General features: G+C 41.6%; 1 protein-coding gene across 1 annotated transcript in view; it reads right to left on the bottom strand.

Annotated features, from left to right (window-relative positions):
• The window catches only part of LOC102836628 (frataxin, mitochondrial-like), a 41,411-nt gene that overhangs the window by 5,518 nt on the left and 13,880 nt on the right, over positions 1–22,013 (bottom strand). The window contains 1 exon segment of the mRNA XM_006834999.1: positions 19,764–19,884. Coding sequence (XP_006835062.1) covers positions 19,764–19,884 — 121 coding nt within the window.

Below are 22,013 nucleotides of genomic sequence, written 5' to 3'. Positions count from 1 at the left end.
TCTTATATCTCAATGCTTCCCATATATATGTCATAACTGCCTTACACTCTCTTATATCTCAGTGCTTCCCATATATATGTCATAACTGCCTTACATTCTCTTATATCTCAATGCTTCCCATATATATGTCATAACTGCCTTACATTTTATCTCAATGCTTCCCATATATACAATGTATGATGCTCTGTTAAGTGCCGTCGAGTTGGTTCCAACTCATAGCAACCCTGTATAGGGTTTCCAAGGGAGCGGCTGGTGGGTTTGAAATGCCAACCTTGCGTCTCAAAGTGACCTTGCGTTCCAGTGCATTATATTATCTTGCAGCGCCACACCAGGACTCCATACAATGTAAACCATATTGAAAAACCAAACCCACTGTCATTCTGTTCCAACTCATAGCAACCCTATAGGACACAGTAGGAACAGTCCTATACGGTAAATCTTTACAGGAGCAGAGATAGCCCCTTGTAGTGGCTGGTGTGTTTGAAACATTGACCATGGCGGTTTAATCCACTATACCACCAGGGCTCCTAACGTATACCATTGTTGTTACTTGGTGCCATCAAGTCGGTTCCAACTCATAATGACCTTGTAGGGTTTCCAAGGAGTAGCTGGTGGGTTTGAACTGCCAACCTTTAGATTAACAGTCTAGTGCTTATCCTATAGCACACCAGTCCTCCTTAATGTATATACCACTGTTTTTGTTAAGTGCCATCGAGTTGGTTTCAACAACCCATAGCAACCTAGTATAGGGTTTCCGAGGAGTGACTGGCTAGTTCACCAAGCTTTCGGTCCTGTGTTTATACTACAGTGCCACACCAGGACTCCAATGTATATCATAAATGTCTTTATTGTTTAGATAGAGGAGATCCTCCATAAAGATTAGTGCTCTAAGAATCAGAATATGATTAATCATACTAGGACTTATAGTCCATAGTTCATTCTTTCTCTCATTCCCAGTGAGGCTGGCAGGAGAGACTATCATTCTCCTTTGAGATGAGGAAACAGAAGCTCGGAGTGTAAGTAACTAGTTAGGGTCTCACAGTGGCAAATGAGAGGATTTATATCCTAACTGTTAGCATGTTGCCCTTAATGACTTCACATCATAAAGAACGCTGAAAAAATGCAGACACCACATAAGCCCATTTGAGACAGAAACACTGAATATGACAAGTTCAATAGAAGGAAGGTATGGAAAGAAGGAGGGAGAGATGGAAGGAGGGACCAAACCACCAGCTTTGACTGTCATATAAGAACAATAATGTAAGCTCTGTTAGCAGAAGGCAGAAGCCCCAAACTAGAAGGTTTTTTATGTCCTGATCCTTCCCACCATCTCTCAAGCTTCTCAAACACTCCCCTCCAGCATTGCCTTCCACTACAGAAGTCCTGAATGCCTCCAGAGAGTAGGTTGATCTTTCCCCCAAAACACTCATTTAAATCTGAAAACAGCTTTTGACAAAGGAACTCTTGACTGCCAAGGCCCAATGCTCTCTTTAGAATGTGCAGAATATTACAGGAACAGCCACACAGCTAAGCTGCTTTTGAATGAATTGCTGAGGAGGCTGTCTTTGGCGGCTGCCAGTCCTGCATGTAACTCACAGGGATAGATGGTGCCTTTTGTCTTGCCTTCTGGAGCCCCTGTCTAACCAAAGTGCTTTATAACACACTTTCACAAATGTTGTTGTTAGGTGCTATGGATTCCTAATCATGATGACCCCATGTGACAGAGTGGAACTGTCCCATAGGGTATTTCTAGGCTCTAATCTAGTGAGGTGCTGCAGGTTAATGCACTTTACTGCAATGTTGGTTTGAACCACAAGGTTGGCGGTTCAAGCTCACCAGCTGACCTGTACAGATTTACAGCTCCTCCGAAACTCTATACAGGGTCTCTACGAGTCAGAGTTGACTCCACGGCACTAAACAACAACAATAACAATCTTTATGATGAAGTCCTGGTGATGCAATGATCAAGCGCTCAGCTGCTAACTGAAATTTCAGGTTGGTGGTTTAGACCTTAAGTGTCTCAGTAGGAGAAAAGACCTGGTTATCTACTGTGTAAAGATTGCAGCTTAGGAAACCTTAAGGGGCAACTCTACCCTGTCATATAGGGTCACTTATGAGTCGGCACTGAATAGACAGCATTTCAGTATCTAAAAAACATGTTTTACTTGCACAATTTGGTAGTTTGTAATATATTCACAATGTATGTACCCACCACCAGACAGTGATGGTGGTGGTTTTACATCCAGTTGGTTTTGACTCAGTGATGTGGTTCAGGTGCAGAAAGCTTCATCTGTCTCCTGTAGAGCGGCTGGTAGATTCAAACTGCTGACTTTGTAGTTAATAACACAACGTGTAACCCACTATGCTACCAGAGCTCCTTCACCACCAGATATTTCCAGATCATTTAGGGATTCCAGTTAACAGATAATTCCAGAATATTTTCATTGCAAGGCACCCAAGGAGCCATAATGGTGTTGTGTTAAAGTACATGGTTGCTAACCCCAAGTTGGCGGTTCAAACCCACAAGCTGTCCTGCAGGAGAAAGATGCTGCTGTCTGGTTCCATAAAGATTCAGTCTCAGAAACCCTGAGGAACAGTTTTCCTCTGTTCTACAGGGTCACTGAGTCAGAAGAGACTCCATGGCAGTGGGTTTGGTTCCTTAAGAAACTTACCTCCATTAGCAGTCACCCCACCCCCCACCCCCATTGTCTCCTGGTCCTCATGATGCCAGACATGATATCAGACATCAGGTTCAGGGAATCAACATAGAATTGTTTCTAACTTGACCTATTTATAGCCTTTAAATGTCTTCACTGTGTTGAGAAGTACATGATACAGCAAAAAAGGGCAGAAGACCTGTTTCATTACTAACTAGCTGTGGGTCTGGGGTAAGTCACACCTCGCCTGTTTCCTTATGACAGAAAGTGTCTAACCTTCTTCAAAGACTGCACAAGAAGGTACTCTGTGCTACAAGTTCTCTTTGGTGCTTAGCTGCTGGCAGGTGGGAGGTTCAAGTCCATTCAGAGGTACCTTAGAAAAAGGGCCATCAATCTACTTCTGAAAAATAGCCATTGAAAACCCTATGGAGCATCCTAATGCAAGAACTTCAGGAACTAGAAAGAGAAGAGCAAACTAAGCCAAAATCTACCAGGAGCAAGGAAACAACAAAGATCAAATCATAAATAAATAAAATTGAAAATAGAGAATAAAACCCAAAGTTGTTCTTTGAAAAGATCAACAGAACTGACAAACCTTTAGCTAGACTGACAAACATGTAAAAGACCAAATAAAAAATGAAAGAAGTGATATTACAACTGATCTAATTGGAAAAAAAAAAGAAATAGGACAGAATATTATGAACAATTATATAGCAGCAAACTAAATAACATAGATGAAATGAACAAATTCTCAGAAATGCACAACCTACCAAACTGACTCAAGAGGAAATAGAAAGTCTCAAAAGACCCATAACAAATAAAGAGATTAAATCAGTGATCAAAAAACCTGATTTCATCTCTTCACTTGTTATTCTCTGCTTCACTGGGGAGGGAATTCTACCAAACATTTAGAGGGGAATTGACACTGATACCTTCTAAACATTTCCAAAAGATAAGAGTAGGAAGGAACACTCCCTAATTCAATCTTGGAAGCAAGCTTAATCTTTGTCAAACCAGACAAAGAAGTCACAATAAAGGAACACTATAGGCCAATATTTCTTATAAATATAGATGCAAAAATCCTCAATAAAATACAAGTAAACAGAACCTAACAGCATATCAAAAGAGTCACACACCATGACCAGGCAGAATCTATTCCAGGAATTCAGGAATAGATCAACGTAAGAAAACTAATCATTGTAATACACCATATCACTAGAACAAAGGAAGAGAAGCACATGATCACCTCTATTGTTGTTGCTGCTAAAGTGCTGTCTAGTTGGTTCTGACTCATAGCAACCCTGCATAGGGTTTCCAAGGAGAGGTTGGTGAGTTTGAACCTTTAGATTCAAACAGAGCTTGAAGTTCAACACCACACTGATCACATCTATGGATACAGAAAAAACTTCTTAACAAAATCCAAAATGCTGTCTTGATTAAAACACTAAAGAAGACTGGGAAAGAAGAGAAATCCCTAAATATAATTCAAGGCATACATAAAAAGTCGAATTCAAGGCATACATAAAAAGTTGAAAGCCAGCATGATACTTAATGGAGAAAGACTGAGTTTTCTCCTTGTAATAGGAAACAAGACAAGGATGCCCACTCTCACCAATTCTATTCAATATTATACTAAAACTCCTAGCTAGCATAATTATACAAGAAAAAGAAAAGGTGTCCCAATTGGAAAAGAAGTAAAATGATCTCAACTCACATATGGTATGCTCCTATATATTTATTGTTGTTAGATGCTGTTAAGTCAGTTTCAACTCAAAGAAACTCTGTACAACAGAATGAAACACTGCCCAGTCCTGTGCCTCACAGTCTGTTGTTACATTTAAGCCCAATGCTGCTGCTGTTGTGTCAACCCATCTCATTGGGAGGCTTCCTTAATTTTGCTGATTGTCCATTTTACCTAACATGATATTCTTCTCCAGGGACTGGTCCCTCCTGATAACACATTGAAGTATGGAGATGAAGTTTTGCCATCCTGGCTTCCAAGAAGCATTCTGGCTGCACTTCTTCCAACATAGACTGGTTTGTTTTTTTGACAGTCCATTTTAATATTCTTCTCCAACACCATAATTCAAATGCATCAATTCTTCTACACTCTTTCTTATTCATTGTCCAACTTTAACACGCATATGAGGTGACTGAAAATACCATGATTTGGGTCAGGTGCACCTTAGTCCTCAAGGTGATATCTTTGCTCTTGAACACCTTAAAGAGGTTTTTTGCAGCAGATTTGCCTAATGCAATACACTCTTTGATTTCCTTACTGCTGTTTTCTTAAGTGTTGATTATGAATCCAAGCAACATGAAGTCTTTGACAACTTCAATCTTTTCTCCATCTACCATGATATTACTTATTGATTCAGTTGTGAGGATTTCTGTTTTCTTTACATTGAGTATGCAATCCATACTGAAGGCTGTAGTCTTTGATCTTCATTAGTATTTTTTTAATCAGTATTTTAAATCCTCTTTGCTTCCAGCAAGCAAGGTTGTATCATCCGTATATCACAGGATGTTAATGAGTCTTCCTCCAATCCTGATACTCCATTCTTCTTCAAATTATCCAGTTTCTCAGATTATTTGCTCAGCATATAGACTGAAAAAGCAAGGTGAAAGAAGAAAACCCTGGTGACACCTTTCCTTATTTTAAACCATTCAGTATCCCCGTGTTCTATTTTAACAACTGCCTCTTGGTCCATGTACAGGTTCCTCATGAGCACAATTAAATATTCTGGAACTCTTTGCATTGTTATTCAAAGTTTTTCATGATCAACAAAGTCAAAAGTCTTTGCATAATTAATCAAAGCACAGGTAGACATCTTTCTGTTATTCTCTGCTTTCAAGATCCATCGGACATTAGCAATGTTATCCCTAGTTCCACGTCCTCTTCTGAATCCAAATTGAATTTCTGGCAGCTCCCTGTCACTGTACTACTGCAACCATTTTTTCATTATTTTCAGCAAAATTTTATGTGCATGCTATATTAATGATATTGTCCAATGATATCCACATTCTGTTGGGTCATTTCTCTTTGGAATGGGCACAAATAAGGATTTCTTCCAATTGTTTGGCCAGGTAGCTGCCTTCCAAATTTCTTGGCATAGATGAGTGAGCACCTCCGTGCTGCATCAGTTTGTTGAAACATTTCAATTTGTATTCCATCAATTCCTGGATCCTTGTTTTTTGCCAAAGCCTTCAGTGTACCTTGGACTTCTTCCTACAGTACCATCAGTTCTTGATCATGTGCTACCTGTTGAAATGGTTGTGCATCAACCATTTCTCTTTGGTACCATGACTATGTATATTCTTTCCATCTTCTTTTGCTTTCTGCATCTTTCAATATTTGCCCATAGAATCCTTTAATATTACATGTTGAGGTCTGAATTTGTTCCTCAGTTCTTTCAACTTGAGAAATGCTGAGCGTGTTCTTCCCTTTTGATTTTCTAACTCCAGGTCTTTGCACATGTCATAATAATACTTTGTCTTCTCATGCTGCCCTTTGACATTTTCTGTGCAATTCTTTTACCTCCTCATGTATTCCATGGGCTTTAGCTTCTCTACTCTGGAGAACAAGTTTCAGAGTCTCTTTTGACATCCATTTTGGTCTTTTCTCTCTTTCTTTTCTTCTTTTTTCTTTCAGTTCAAAGAGCTTATTACCTATACCCTAACTATAAAGTTCATAGTTCTTTATTTATTTCAGCATTAAATAAAGACACATATCAAGTTTCAGATATTTATTATTCAGTGTAAATCCCAACATGATACATCAACATGATTCCGTGCATTTAGGGAAGAAAGATATCCTGGTTAAGTGGGAAATTGTGTGGATGGCTTCTGGAAGACCTTCATTCTAACCAGCTTTAAGGGAAAACAATTCATTTACAAGTCAGGGTCTTCTTTCTTAAATTTGCTTGTAATCCACATTCACTGAGTAGAACTTGTATTGCTCATTGGGGCCCAGTTTGTTCCATGGTTCTGGGTTATTCTTTCTGTCCCAACTAACATCTGGATTAAACAATGCCAGACGCATGACATACAGTGCTGCTCCCATACCTCCAGCTCCAATAAATACAAAGAGAGGTTTCAACTATCCATCAGGGTCAGACTGATCTGCACGAGGGCTAGGTCACCAGATGATTCCAATATGCGTTCGTTCCTTTTCCACAGGTGTCCCTTACCTCCCGCCTCTCTCTTTCTTTTCTTCTTAATGGTCTCTTGTTTCCTTCCTATATAATATTCTTAATATCATCCCATAACTCTTCTAATCTTCTGTCACTTGTGTCTAATGCATCAAGTCTGTTCTTGAGATGATGTCTAAACTTAGGTGGGATATGTTTAAGGTCATATTTTGACTCTTGTGGATTTGTTTTAATTTACTTCAGCCTGAACTTTGCATATAAACAATGATGGTCTATTTCACACTCTGCCCCTGACCTTGTTTTGACTGATGATATTAAGCTTCTCCATTTCTTCCCACTGATGTAGTCAATTTGATACCTGTGTATTCCATCTGGTGAGGTCCATTTGTATAGTTACCTGTTATGTTGTTTTAAAATAAGATATTTGCAATGAGTAAGTCATTGGTCTGGCAAAATTTTATCATGTGATTTCTAGCATCATTTCTATCACTAGGCATATTTTCCAAGTAACAATCCTTCCTCTTTGCTTCTGACTTTCACATTCCAATAACCAGTAAATTATCAATACATCTTGATTGCATGATTGATCAATTTCAGACTGAAGAAGCTGGTAGAATTCTTCAATTTCATCATCTTTGCCTTCAGTGGTTAGTGCATAAATTTGAGTAATAGTGGTATTAAGTGGTCTATCTTATGGATATTATTCTATCACAGACACCATTGAACTTCATGATAGATCTTGAAAGGTTCTTTTTGATGATGAATGTGACACCATTCCTCTTCAATTTGACATTCCAGCACAGTAAACCATATGTTGTCCAATTCAAAATGGCCAATACCGGTCCATTTCATTTTTGACAACTTCTAATTTTCCTAGATTCACACTGCATACATTCCTTGTTCTGATTACTAATGGAGGCTGTTTGCAGCTATTTCTCCTCATTTTGAGCTGTGCCAAATCAGCAAATGAAGGTCCTGAAAGCTTTGCTCCCTTCACGCCATTATGGTCAACTGTACTTTGAAGAGACAGCATTTCCCCAGTTGTATTTTCCCCCATGCCTTCCAACCGAGAGGCTCATCTTCCAGCATTATACCTGACAATGTTCTGCTGCTGTTCATAGTGGCTTCAGCTTCTAGAACTGTATCAGTTTCTAGAACTGTATCAACTTCTGTAACTATATCTGCTGCTATTCATAGTGGCTTCAGCTTCTAGAACTGTATCAGCTTCTGTAACTGTATCTGCTGCTATTCATAAGGTTTGCAGTGGCTAAATATTCAGAAGTAGTCATCTCTCCTTCTTCCTAGTCTACCTTAGTCTAGAAATTCCTCTGAAACCTGTCCACCATGGATGACCCTGCTGGTATTTAAAATACCAGTGGCAAGGCTCTGAACATCACAGCAAGCCACCACAGTGCAATAAACTGACAGATGAGTGGTGAGATCCTATACAGAGAAAACCCTAAAGAATCTACACGAAAACTTCTAGAGCTGAAAGAGGAATTCAGCAACATTGCAGGGTACAAGGTCAACTAACAAAAATCAGTTAGGTTACTATACACCAACACTGAGAAATCTAAAAGGGAAATTAGGGAAACAATCCCAATGATAATAAACCAAAAAACCAAACCCCACTGACATCAAGTTGATTCCAACTCATGGTGACCCTGTATAGGGTTTCCGGGAACAAAAAGCTTCATCTTTCTCCCTTAGAGCAACTGATGGGTTTGAACTGCTGACCTTGTGGTTATCCTACAGCACCACCAGGGTTCCTTTCCATTTATAATAGATCTAAGAAAAGAAAATACCGAAGACTGAATCTAGCCAGAGACATGAAGGACCTATACAGTGAAAACAATAAAACTCTAATGAAAGAGATTAAGGAAGACAAATAAATGAAAAGGTGTCCCATGTTCATGGATTCGAAGACTATTAATGTTAAGATATCACTACTACCCAAAGTAATCAATAGATCCCAATCAAAATCCCAATAACCTTCTTTGCAGATACAGAAAAGACAATCCTCAACTTTATATGGAATGGCAATATAGTTAAACATATATTGTATATATGTTTAACTATATTGCCATTCCATATAATATAAATATATGCGTGTGTGTATGTATTTAGTCTTATAGTATATATATACATATATATGTATTTAGTCTTACAAAAAAAAAAAATATATATATACACACACACACACACATATATAGTTGTTAAGTGCCGTCAAGTCAATTCTGACCCATAGCGACCCTGTATAGGGTTTCTGTGGAGCTTGAACCACCAATCTTGCAGTTCAAACGGCTTTGCAGTCTAGCGCATTAACCCATAGCGCCACATCAGGACTATGTGTGTGTGTATATGTGTATATATACACACATATACACACACACACACATATATAGTCTTATAGACAAATATAGTTTATTTATCTTCTTTTTCAATAAGCTAAAGCAATATTGAAAGAGAAGACAAATATACTATACTGCTACAGCAATCAAAACCACCTGGCACTGGTGTATAACAACATGCACACAGAACAACAAAATAAAACTGACAGTCCAGAGATAAACCCACACAACTAGAGTCAACCTATTTCTGACAAGAGAAAAAGAAACTCTTCAATAAATGGTGCTGAGAAAACTGGATTTCCACATGCAGAAAAACAAAACAGGATTCATGCCTCACATCATACCCCAAAACAAATACCTAAATGTATAAACTGAAACCATAAAATTCTTAGCAGAACAAGCAGAGGCAATACTGTCAGGCCTAGCTTTCAATATTGCACTCTCTAATATAAAAACAAAAGCACAAACAGCAAGAGACAAGATAAATAAATGAGACCTCATAAAATTAAAACTTTTTATTTATCTAAAAGCTTTACCAAAAAAGTGAAAAAACAAGCTACTGACTGGGAGAATATCTTCAGAAACCATATATCTGACAAGAGTCTAATAACCAATATATATACATATAACTTGGACAACTTAAAAAAAAAGACAAATAACTCAATCATAAGATGGACAAAGGACTTGAGTAGACATTTCACCAGAGAAGACATTCAAATGGCCACCAAGCACGTGAAAAATGTCCAGCATCTATCAGTCATCAGAAAGCTACAAATCCATACCAGAATGAGATACCATTTCACTCCTACAGGATGGCTAAGATTTAAAACCAACAACCAAAAACAATAAATGTTGGTGACCATTGGAAACATTAGAACCCTTATCCTTATTCCCTGGGTGAGAATGAAAAATGGTAGAGCTGCTATAGAAAACAGTGTGGCAGTTTCTCAAGAAACTAAAAATAGAACTAACATGTTGTTGTTAAGTGTCTTCGAATAGCTTCCAACTCACAGCACCCTTGTCTACAGTTTCTGAGGACTGGCTGGTGGGTTTGACCTGCCAACCATGTGGTTTGCTGTCCAGTGCTTATCCTACAGTGCCACACTAAGGCATCGCTGTTGTTTTTGTTGTTAAGTGCTGTTGAGTCAGTTCCAACCCATAGCGACCCTGTATAGGGTTTCCAAAGAGGAGCCAGTGAGCTTGAACCGCTGACTTTGCAGTTCAAACGGCTTTGCAGTCTGGCTCATTAACCCACAGCACCACACTAGGACTCCCTCTAAGAGGTCACAGGATACAGCAATTCTACTCCTAGGTATATGACCAAAAGATTTTAAAGCAGAGACTCAAAGAGAGACTTCTACACTAGTGTTCACTACAACACTATTCACAATAGCCCAAAGGTAGAAACAACTTAAATGCCCATCACCAGCTGAATGGATAAACAAAATGTACTGGTGGTGGTTGTGTACTGATTTCCAAGGCTATAAATCTTTATGGGATCAGAAAGTCTCATCTTTTTCTTGTGAATCGGCTGGTAGATTTGAACTGCTGACAGTTAGCAGCCCAGCTTCTAATCCACTATGTTACTCGGGCTCCTTAAACAAAAATGGAGCACATACATACAATGGATTACACCACTCAGTCAACAGGAGAAACAAAGTCTTGATACATGCCATTGGGTTCAACTTATAGCAATCCTTATAGCTTGTCTGAGACAGGCTGGTGGGTTTGAACTGCTGATCTTGAGGTTACCAGTCCTGTGCTTACCCTACAGTGCCATATCAAGGCTCTTGCTACAATATGGATGGAGCTTAAAGACACTGTGCTGAGCTAAATAAGTCAATCACAAAATGACAAATTTTATGTGGTCTCATTTATATAAGAAAAGGCAAATGTATAGAAACCAAAGTGGTACCATGGGCTGCTAAAAGAACAAACAAATCTGTCTTGGAAGAAGGGCAACCAGAATGCTCCTTGGAAGCCTAGGATGGAGAGTTTGTCTCTTGTGCTTTGGACTCATTACCAGGAGGGACCAGTCCCTGGAGAAGGACATCATGCTTTTAAATGGAGGATCAGTGAAAAAAGAGGATGACCCCCAATGAGATGGGAACACAATTTCCCAATGCCCCAGTGAGTGGCAAAAACAATGGGCCCAAATGTAACTACGATTAAGAGAATGGAGGGACCAGGCAGTGTGTGGTTCTGTTGTACACAGTGTTGCTATCAGTTGGAACCAACTGACGATACCTAACAACAACAAAATATCTGGGGTCTAAAGTAAAATTCTCAGCAAGGAGTCGAACAGGAATGAACCTATTCAAAACCCTTTAGGAATTAACTTAGAGCAAGTGGGTAATTGGCTATCTTCAGTGTCTAGCACATCTCTTCTTTCAGCAAAATACTAGATGGATATAAAATTACATTGTGCATGAGTGAATGAGTGGTCACACAAAGACTGAATGATACCCAGGCACTGGAATAACAATGACCCAAGTTAAGGGCAAGGTTACGTTATACAAGGCAGAAAATCTCAATGTTTGACTCTCCCATCCACCCACTCACTGCCGCTCACTGTGAAGTTGGATGTTTTCCCCCTAGTGCTGGAAGCTGCTTCCAAGGAAAGGCAAGTGGAAGGAAACTAGCTGCCCTTCTGGTTCACTAAGAGTTCTTAAAGCTTTTGGAACAATTGCAAGAAGACCAGCTAAAGAGAGCTTTTCATTCATTATTACTGTTCCTTAAGGGGCATGGTGAGTCTAATTTGGGAGTATGGACAGATTTCAGTGCAAGGAGGAGAGACAAAATTTAGCAGCCAGAGACACAGGCACTAACCAATCAAACAGACTTTGGCTATAGCTATGAGACTTAGGGACGCCCATTACGTACGTGGGACAAGATCAGCAATTATAGTTGTCACTGGCTTGTTAAGAGAAATACAGATGAAATGGCATGTTAAATAATAGCAACTCCGAAGAAAAGGAGCCCTGGTGTGGTGCTGTGGGTTAATGCGCCAGACTGCAAAGCTATTTGAACTGCAAGGTTGGCGGTTCAAGCTCACCTGCTGCTCCTCGGAAACCCTTTACAGGGCCGCTATGGGTCAGAACTGACTCGACGGCACTTAACAACAACAACAAACTAAGAAAAGGAGTCTTGGCGTGGCGCTGTGGGTTAATGTGCCAGACTGCAAAGCTATTTGAACTGCGAGGTTGGCGGTTCAAGCTCACCTGCTGCTCCTCGGAAACCCTATACAGGGCCGCTATGGGTTGGAAACAACAACAACAACAACAACAAGGAGTCTTGGCATGGCGCTGTGGGTTAATGCGCTAAACTACAAAGTTGGTTTGAACCGCAAGGTGGGTGGTTCAAGCTCACCAGCTGCTCCTTAGAAACCCTATACAGGGTCGCTATAGGATGGAACCAACTCAATGGCACTTAACAACAACATTAAGAAAAAACCCTATTTCCCCCAATAAGGTCACATTCACCAATGCAAAGGTTAGGACTGAAACATATCTTTTGGCGGGGGCACAATTTGATTCATAGCAGGCCCGGGCCCAGACACTAGCATCACCTGTTTCCTAACCCCCGGGAGCGGGCTGATACAATAGGTATGGTGAGAAAACAGAAAAACAAATACTCTCTAGGGTGTTATCTGGATTCCTGCTTTCATTTTTCCAGTTGATCACTGGCAAATTGATAAAACCTATAAATGCTGAGTGGCACCAATGAAAGTATGGGGACCTTACTTCACCGACAGAGTGGATCACATCTGTTAGGCCCCTGTAACAACGATGATATATACCGGAGTCCTGGTGTGGTGCTGCAGGATAATTGCACTGGGCTGTAAACCACAAGGTCGGCAGTTCTAACTCATCAGCTGCTCCCTGCTATGAGTCAGATCCGACTTGACAGCACTTAACCATGTTATATACTCATGGTCCTGCTATGGCACTGCAGGATAAGCACTGGCCTGCTACCCACAAGGTTGGCAGTTCAAACCCACCAGCCGCTCCTTGAAAACTACAAGGTTGCTATGAGTTGGAACCAACTCGATGGCACTTAATATCAACGTTAGATATTTATCACAGGAGAAACATGATAGGAGCAGTTCTGCTCTGTTCTATAAGGTCTCTGTGATTCAGAATTGAATGGATAGCAGTGGTTGTTTTTTTGTTTTCTTTTTCTCTTTTTAATGTACTCAGCAAGGAGCCCTGTTGGCACAGACAGGTCAGCACTTCAAGCCCACCAGCCACTTTTCCAGAGAAAGATGTTTCCGTTAACAATTTAGTCTCAGAAACCCTCCGGAGCAGTTCTACCCTATTCTATAGGGTCACTGTGAGTCCGAATCAACTGGACCGCAGTGGATTTTCCTGGGGGGTGCACTCAACCAGGGCAGAGCTAGCTCAGTGGTCGACTTCTATGTTTTCCAGGAAGGAGACCTGAGTTTGACTGCAGCCAATGTACCGTATACGCAGCCACCTCTCATCGGTCAATGGAAGCTACTGTGTTGCTATGATGCTGACAGGTTTCAGCAGAGCTTCCAGACCAAGATGGACTAGGAGAAAAGGCCTGGGGATCTACCTTCAAAAATCAGCCAATGAAAACCTATGGATCATAATCATGTGGCGCCATTGTGCAAGGGGTGAGGTACTGACTCAACAGCAGCTAATAACATGTACTCAAGGCATTGGGGGTCCAAAGAATGGACAGTGTTCCCAACACAAAGGAGCTCAAGTCTACCTGGGATGCTGAGTTGTTATAAACACTGAAAACACAGGGAACGAGCTCCCCACAGCCATGCTGAGTGCTGGGTGAGGAAGGAGGGGGGTCTCCACTTGGGACATCTGGGAGACTTCACAGAGGAGGTACTTCCAGTGGGACCCTAAACACAGGGAAAGACTGACTCCAACAAGGCTCAGGTAGCAGGCCCATTCTGGTGTGTATTGTTGTTGTTGTTGAGTGTCGTCAAGTCAGTTCTGACCCATAACGACCCTATACAGGGTTTCCGAGGAGGAGCTCTTGTCTATAAGGCATGTGAAATATAGAAGTAAGTGTCTGAAGGTCCCTAATCAGAAATGCAAATCACAGGGTGAACAGTTAGCATTACTTAGAAGTCCAAACTACAGTGGCAACTACACTAAGCCTTAGTTTTCAAAGTCTACACTAGAGGATTTTCTAATTAGCAAACGATTTGTTAGAAACTATTTTTTCCTAGTGAGGAGAATGGCATTCAAGGCATGTGGCTGGAAAAAAAACAGGCACCCTCCTCACAGCCATGGATGGAGGCCCAGCACTGGTGTTAGCTGTCACTGAGCTGACTACAACTCATAGCAACCTGATGTACAGCAGAATGAATTGTCACCCACCCCTGCATCATCCTCACCATCACCAGCATGCCCAAGTCCATCACTGTGGCTTCTATGCCAGCACCCTCAAGCACACTGACCCTCTACTTCACTAAACATGGCTCCCTCCTGCACCTGATCCATCCTGACAACGTGTCCATGGCAAGCAAGTCAGAACAATGTCCTGTTACTATCCATAAGGTTTTCAGTGGCTAATTTTTGGAAGCAGACTGCCAGGTCTTTCTTCCTACTCTTCAGGTTCCACTGAAACCTGTCCACCATGAGTGGTATTTGAAATAAAAGGGCACTTCAAAAATTTTATGGGGAAATGGAATTAAAAGACCACTGAATTTTTTCACAAAAATTTTGAAGTCCGATCATGCCAGTGGCATCGCATCTAGCAACACAGCAACATGTACCCACCACAGCATGACAAACTTGTCAGACGGGAGGTGGAGACCAGTATTAGGGTAGGATTTAAGTAAGGTCCTTGGTGGTGCAAACATTAAGTGCTCAACTACTAACCAAAAGGTTGACAGCTCCACCCACAGGCACCTCAGAAGAAAGGGATGACAACGTACTTACCAAAAAGCTAGTCTTGAAAACCATGTGGGGCACAGTTCTACTCTGATACACATAAGGTAGCCAATCATGAGTTGGGATCAACTCAAGGGCAACTGGTATGGGTTTTGCTTTTTTAGGAGAGGATACTAGGAGAGGTAGTAGTGGTGTGCCGTGGAGTCGGTTCCGACTCTTAACAACCCTGTACAGGGTTTCCAAAGCTGTAAATCTTTACGGGAGCAGAAAGCTTCACCTTTCTCCCACAGAACAGCTGGTAGTTTTGAACTGGTGACCTTGAGGTTAAGAAGCCCAATTCATAACCACTACGTTACCAGAGCTCCTATTCCCAAACTTTGTCTATCATGCTTCAGACATACTGTCAGGAAGGACTAGTTGCTGGAGAAGGATATCATGTTTGGTAAGATGGAGGGTCAGAGAGAAAGAGGAAGACCTTCAGTGAGATGGACTGGCAAAGTGGCAGCATCAATGGGCTCAAGCATGGCAACAATTGTGAGGTTGGCCCAGGACCGGGCAGTGTTTCGTTCTGTTGTGCATGGGTCGCTATGAGCCGGTACTGACTCAATGGCACCAAACAACAACTAGGAGAGGACGCTTCCCATCTCTTAATTGTCACAGAATTTTCAATTTGGAGGTCAATTTACAACAGTTGTCAAGAAGTTCTCTCTGGAGTATCTGCAGAAGCACGTTTAAACCACTGCCCCCAAATTTAATCATCTGTGCAGTTGAAGGATGAACTGCTGTTATTGTAGTTACGTGCCGTCGAGAAGGTTCTGACTCATAGTGACCCTGTAGGGGGTTTCTGAAGAGCAGCTGGTAAATTTGAACTGCCAACCTTGTGGTTAGCAGTCCAGTGCTTATCCTACAGCACCACACTGTGAGTCTGAATGATGTCTATATGGGGGTTATTATAGAAAACAGAGACATGGGGTGGTACAATAGGATAAGCACTGGACTGCTAACCACAAGGTTGGCAGTTCAAACCTAACAGCTGCTCCTCCGAAACCCCATGCAGCTATGAGTTGTAACCGAATTGAGGTGGGCACGGTAAAGGAGCTCTGGTAGTGTAGTGGTTACAAATCGGGCTGCGCACCTCAAGGTCAGCAGTTCGAAACTACCAGCCGTTCCGCGGGAGAAAGATGAGGCTTTCTGTTCCCGTAGATTTACAGCCTCGGAAACCCTGTACAGGGTTGCTGAGTCGGAACTGACTCCACGGCACATAACAACAACAACAACAATTATAGAAAAAGAGTAGGAATAACCTAATATACTTCTTGTTGTTGTTAAGTGCCTTCGAGTAGGTTCCGACCCATAGCGACCCTGTACAGGGTTTCTGAGGTTGTAAATCTTTACGGGAGCAGAATGCCTCATCTTTCTCCCGCGGAGCAGCTGGTAGTTTCAAACTGCTGGCCTTAAGATTCACAGTCCGATTCGTAACCACTATGCTACCAGAGCGCCTTAACATACTTAGTTAATAGGAAAACTAAAATCTGACATGTTTGAAAGTAGTTGCCTTGGAAAAATGGGACCCTGAATCAGCCATTCTTTCCTGATTACACTTTTACCCAGTTGGTGGTTACTTTGTTAAAAATACACTTTTTTTTTTAAACAAAGGAAGGGCTTTATTGTGCTAGCACGTGGCTCAGTGTATTCATATCCAAAGGCTGAGCCCCATCTTCCCTGTGTGAGGACGTTTTATAGGGAACAGAGGGTGCATATATGAGTTCATTTGGGATTGGTTAGTGGGGGGCCAACAGCTTCACGGGGCTACCTGGGATTGGTTGGTTCAAACATATGGTGAGGAAGGATGTACCAACATACAAGCAAGCAGTTTCAGAAGCAGAAGCAGGTGAACATTGGCTCAAGGCTCTGTTCCCTCCCAGAGGCAGATGAGGAACAGGAGATTAGCCTGGATAATCACATGAGGCTGAGGTGGTCTGTTGCTTATTTCCTGGAATGTGAATCTTGCTCCGGGAATGAGCTATGAGGCTTGGGGGCATATGAGCTATAAGCCTGAGCGCCTATTTCTACAGGCCTGCCTGCCTCATTCCCCCCTTTGAGACCCATGTAGCTAGACAGCGAACTAGTGGGCCTCACTTTACTAGATGATATTTTTTTAGGTCAGTGGGCATGGGCTGATAAATACGCTGCCAGAGTGTGCAGGATGTAGTTTTCTTTTCTACCCTGGCTTCAACTATCCATTTTGGTGTTTTAACAGCCAGTGGAAAGAGACATGGGATGAGCAGACATTCCCCTATGATGATCAGAAATCCTCTCACCAGAGTTTTGAATCCTCCAATGCTGAGAACCTGCCTGCCCGTAATGATTCTGGACTCCATCCTTGCCAAGTTAAAAATAAAAGTTGGGACCAGGCTGGCGAAAGGAAATGGGGATAAGATTCTTATGGTACAGTAGTGAATAACTGCCATCAGGACTGACTGTGAGGGTAGGAAATACAGAGGTAGATGTTTTTTGAAAAAAGGAGGGGAGAGACTGATTTTGCAGCCCAGGAGCGGAAGTCCCTGGGACCATCAGGTGAGAAGAGCAGAGAGCGGGACCCTAGCCAGAGAGGCAGAGATGCCAGGGATGTAGAGACGGTGATGTGGACAGATACAGCAGTGGGGACACTGAGCTCAGGGAGGGTGAGGGCCTGTGTGCTGGTGGCTGGGGGGGGTGTACGTTGTGGTTATTTGATGATACATGGGGCGATTGTCATCATTGCAATGAAATGAAACACAACAGGATGAATGTAAAACTGATATTCTTCCATGTAAACCTCACAATAAAAACGTACCAAAAAAAAAAAAAAGTACTTTTGCAAAAGAAGTGCTGGTAAGTCAAAATCAGATATATATTAAAATCATGTCCTTCTTCCCCTATATGAAGTCACTAAGTTGCAAAAGTCAGCTAATGATAAATACAGTAAAAAAAAAAAAAAAAAGAAAACAAAAAAGTTCCACTCCAACACTACTCCATTTTTTTGCAGTGGACAATAACGATTTCATCTACCTGGAAGGCATTCCAGTTTTTTCCTGCTTCTCTGCCGCTATTTTTACCACCGAGTCCTTCACTGTCCATAAAACCAGTCTTAGCAACTTCTCCAATATCTGCTACATTTGACGGAGTCCCTTCTCTATACAGGCTCTAAAAACAATATCCGTAATGCCATTTACATCACCTTGGTCTGACTGTCATACATAAATCTATGATTTCATACAAAACGTACATTTGATGCCATTTCCTGGTATGAATTCATTGCTGTCAAGAGGATTAACCTCAGCAGGGGGTTCTCTCCCACTGGGAAAAAAAAGGAGCTGGTCTAAGGCCCAAGTCCAAAGGTGGATGCTTGCTTGCTCAAGCCTGCCACCTTGTGGTCAGTTGATACAGACCACCATTTTCTTGGCTTGCAGGAGCTCCATCTGGTTTTATCAAGCACACCAGGGAGGTTCTCACCCCAGGTGCACATTAGATTCACCTGGTGTTTTAAAACACCAATGCCCAGGCCACATTCCCCATAAAACAAAACCCACTACCAGCAAATCGATTCTGACTCATATATGGTTTCCAAGTCTGCAAAAAAAAAAAAAAAAAAAAAAAAATTGTTGTGTGCCGTGGAGTCGATTACGACTCATAGCAACCCTGCATAGAGTTTCTGAGAAGTGGCTGGTGGGTCTGAACTACCAACCTTGCAGTTAGCAGTCCAGTATCCATCCTTCAGCACCACACAAAAACCTCTATCTTCCACAGAGTGGCTGGTGGATTTGAGCTGCTGACTTTGTGGCAAAGACTTCATTTTTTTTGGACCAACCATTAACACTCATGGAAGCAGAAGTCAAGAAATCAAACGACATATTGCATTAGGTAAATCTGCTGCACAAGCCCTTTTTAAAGTGTTGAAGAGCAAAGATGTCAGCTTGAGGACTAAGGTGCGCCTGACCCAAGCCAAGTATTTTCAATAACCTCATATGCATGTGAAAGCTGCACAGTAAATAAGGAAGACCACAGAAAAACTGATGCCTTTCAGTTATGGTGTTGGAGGAGAATACCGAAAGTACCATGGGCTGCCAAAAGAAGCAACAGATCTGTGTTGGTAGAAGTGCAGCCTGAGTGCTCCTTAGAGGTCAGGAGGGCCAAACTTTGTCTCTCATACTTTGGACATATTGTCAGGAGGGACCAGTTGCTGGAAAAGGATATCATGTTTGGTAAGGTGGAGGGTCAGAGAAAAAGAGGAAGACCCCCAGCGAGACAGACTGGCAAAGTGGCAGCATCAATGGGCTCAAGAGTGGCAACAGTAGTGAGGTTGGCCCAGGATCAGGCAGTGTTTCGTTCTGCTGTACATAGGGGCGCTATGAGTAGGTGCTGATTCAATGGCACCTAACAACAACATGACCCTTTGCTTCTTAACTCTGCTGGAGGGAAATCTTTAATTTACCTGAAGAACACCCAAACCCACTGTCATCATATGGATCCCAACTCACAGCAAACGACAAGGTAGAGTAGAACTGCTCCCTCCCGAGGGTTTCCAGGGCTGTGAATCTTTATCAAAGCAGACCTCAGATCTTTCTCCTGCTGATTTTCTGGTTAACAACCTGGTGCTTAACCCACTGCACCACCTTTTCTGTATTTTAGTGAGTCAAAATTCTTATGGAGGAGAAAGAAAAATGAAAAGAAGGCAAGAGGTACCCCAAACGAGACATCATAGTCTTCAAACGTGTAAGGTTTGTCTGCAAGGTCTTCAAAAAACTCTGCAAGGGAATACAACGTCTCCTCTGCCAGTCTTTCATAGGTGGTCTCATCTAGAAAGCTGCAGGGGGGAAAAGTATATATGATTACCAAACACCCCATTTTATTCATATCAATTGTATACCTTTATTTTTAATGATATTTTTTAAAACGAAAAATATCTAACACACTGCTGACAAGTTAATTTTAACTCACAGGGACCCCATGCGACAGATTGGAACTTCCCCACAAGGTTTGCTAGACTGGGATTTTTATAGATATAGATTGCCAGGTCTTTCTACTGAGGAGCTGTGGAGTGGGCTCGAACTGCCAGCAATTGGGCCACCAGTGCTACCTATCTAACAGGTACAGAGTAAAACCTCAGGTAGCTTGGAAAGGTTCACAGGCAGAAGCAAGCTTGTCTTCCCAAACAGGCAGCTCACCTCCAGAGGCAATGAGGAATAGCAGTCAATTAAGTATAAGAAGGCTTCAAAAAGTTGGTTGAAAAATTCTATTACCTTTTAATTCCATTTTTACATGAACTTTTTGAAGCCCCTTTGTTATTCTTCTAGAATTTTACATTTAAAAAGTATGTACAAATGAAGCACCTTGTAGTTTTCATTTAATATGTCTTGTTGTTGTTGTTAAGTGCCTTTGAGTCGGTTCCAACCCATAGTGACCCTGTACAGGGTTTCCAAGGGTGTAAATCTTTACAGGAGTAGAAAGCCTCATCTTTCTCCCGCGGAGCGGCTGGTAGTTTCGAACCGCTGACCTTAAGGTTCGCAGCCCGATTCGTAACCACTACGCTACCATATTAAATGAAATGAGTTCCGATTCACAGCAACCCTATCCTACAGAGGGCTTCCAAGGCTGCAAATCTTTACGGGAGCAGAAAGCTTCCTCTTTCTCCCATGGAGCGGCTAGTGGATTCAAACTGCTGACCTTGTTGTTAGCAGCCCAATGGGTAACCCACTATGCCACCAGGGCTCCTTATGAGTACATACGCACTTCAAAAAAAATTGCTGTAAAACTGTATATAAGACAACATTTGCCACTTCAACATTTGAGTACATGTGCATTTTCATAGTATTTTATTGAAACATTTCCCTTCACCTGGACAAAGAAGCTGTTTCAATTCCTCTTGTTATTAAAATTTATGTTGGGCAAACCACAAAGTGAAAGAAAATATTTGTATTATATATATTTGATAAATGACTCAGATCCAGAGTATATGATGAACACCTACAAATCAGTAAGAAAAAGAAAACCTACTAGGAAAATGGGCAAAACACTTGAACAGACTTCATAGAGAAGTATCCAATGAATACACAAAAAGGTGTTCAACTTTGTTAATCTCCAGGAAAAGACAAAATTTTAAATCACAATTTATCACCAGAATAGTTCAAATGAAAGAGGCAGGAAGCTGTAAGAGTTGGCTAGGAAGTGACTCAAGTAGAGCTTTCTGACACTGCTGATGGGCAAGTAAACTGGATAATAATCACTTTGGACAACCACTGGGTAACTCTTAGGCATATGTCCAAGGGTATAAACATACGAAAATAATATGCTCAAAGCTATAAACATACATACTAGAATGTCCACAGCAGAACCTTCCAATAGGCTTAAAGTAGAAACTGCCCAAGTAACCATGGGTTATGTAACAAATGAGTAAATTGGTACACTCATATAGTGACATATGTTGTTGTTGTTGTCAGGTGCCACTGAGTCGGAACCGACTCATAGCGACCCCATGCACAGCAGAAGGAAACAATGTCCGATCCTGGGCCAACCTCACTGCTGCTGCCGCACTTGAGTCCATCAATGATGCCACCTGTCCAATCCATCTCGTTAGGGGTCTTCCTCTTTTTCTCTGACCCTCCACCTTACCCAGCATGACATCCTTCTCCAGCGACTGTTTCCTCCTGACAATATGTCCAAAGTATGAGAGACGAAGCTTAGCCATCCTGGCCTCCAAGGAGCATTCTGGCTGCACTTCTTCCAAAACAGATCTATTGGTTCTTTTGGCAGTCCGTGGCACTTTCAGTATTCTCCTCCAACACCACAACTCAAAGGCATCAATTCTTCTACGATCTTCCTTATTCACTGTCCAGCTTTCACATCCATATGAGGCTATTGAAAATACCATGGTTTGGGTCAGGCGCACCTTAGTCCTCAAGCTGACATCTTTGCTCTTCAATACTTTAAAAAGTT

This window comes from Chrysochloris asiatica, unplaced genomic scaffold, assembly GCF_000296735.1.
Source record: "Chrysochloris asiatica unplaced genomic scaffold, ChrAsi1.0 scaffold00014, whole genome shotgun sequence".
NCBI lineage: Eukaryota > Metazoa > Chordata > Mammalia > Afrosoricida > Chrysochloridae > Chrysochloris > Chrysochloris asiatica.
This window is presented reverse-complemented; position numbering and strand designations above follow the sequence as displayed.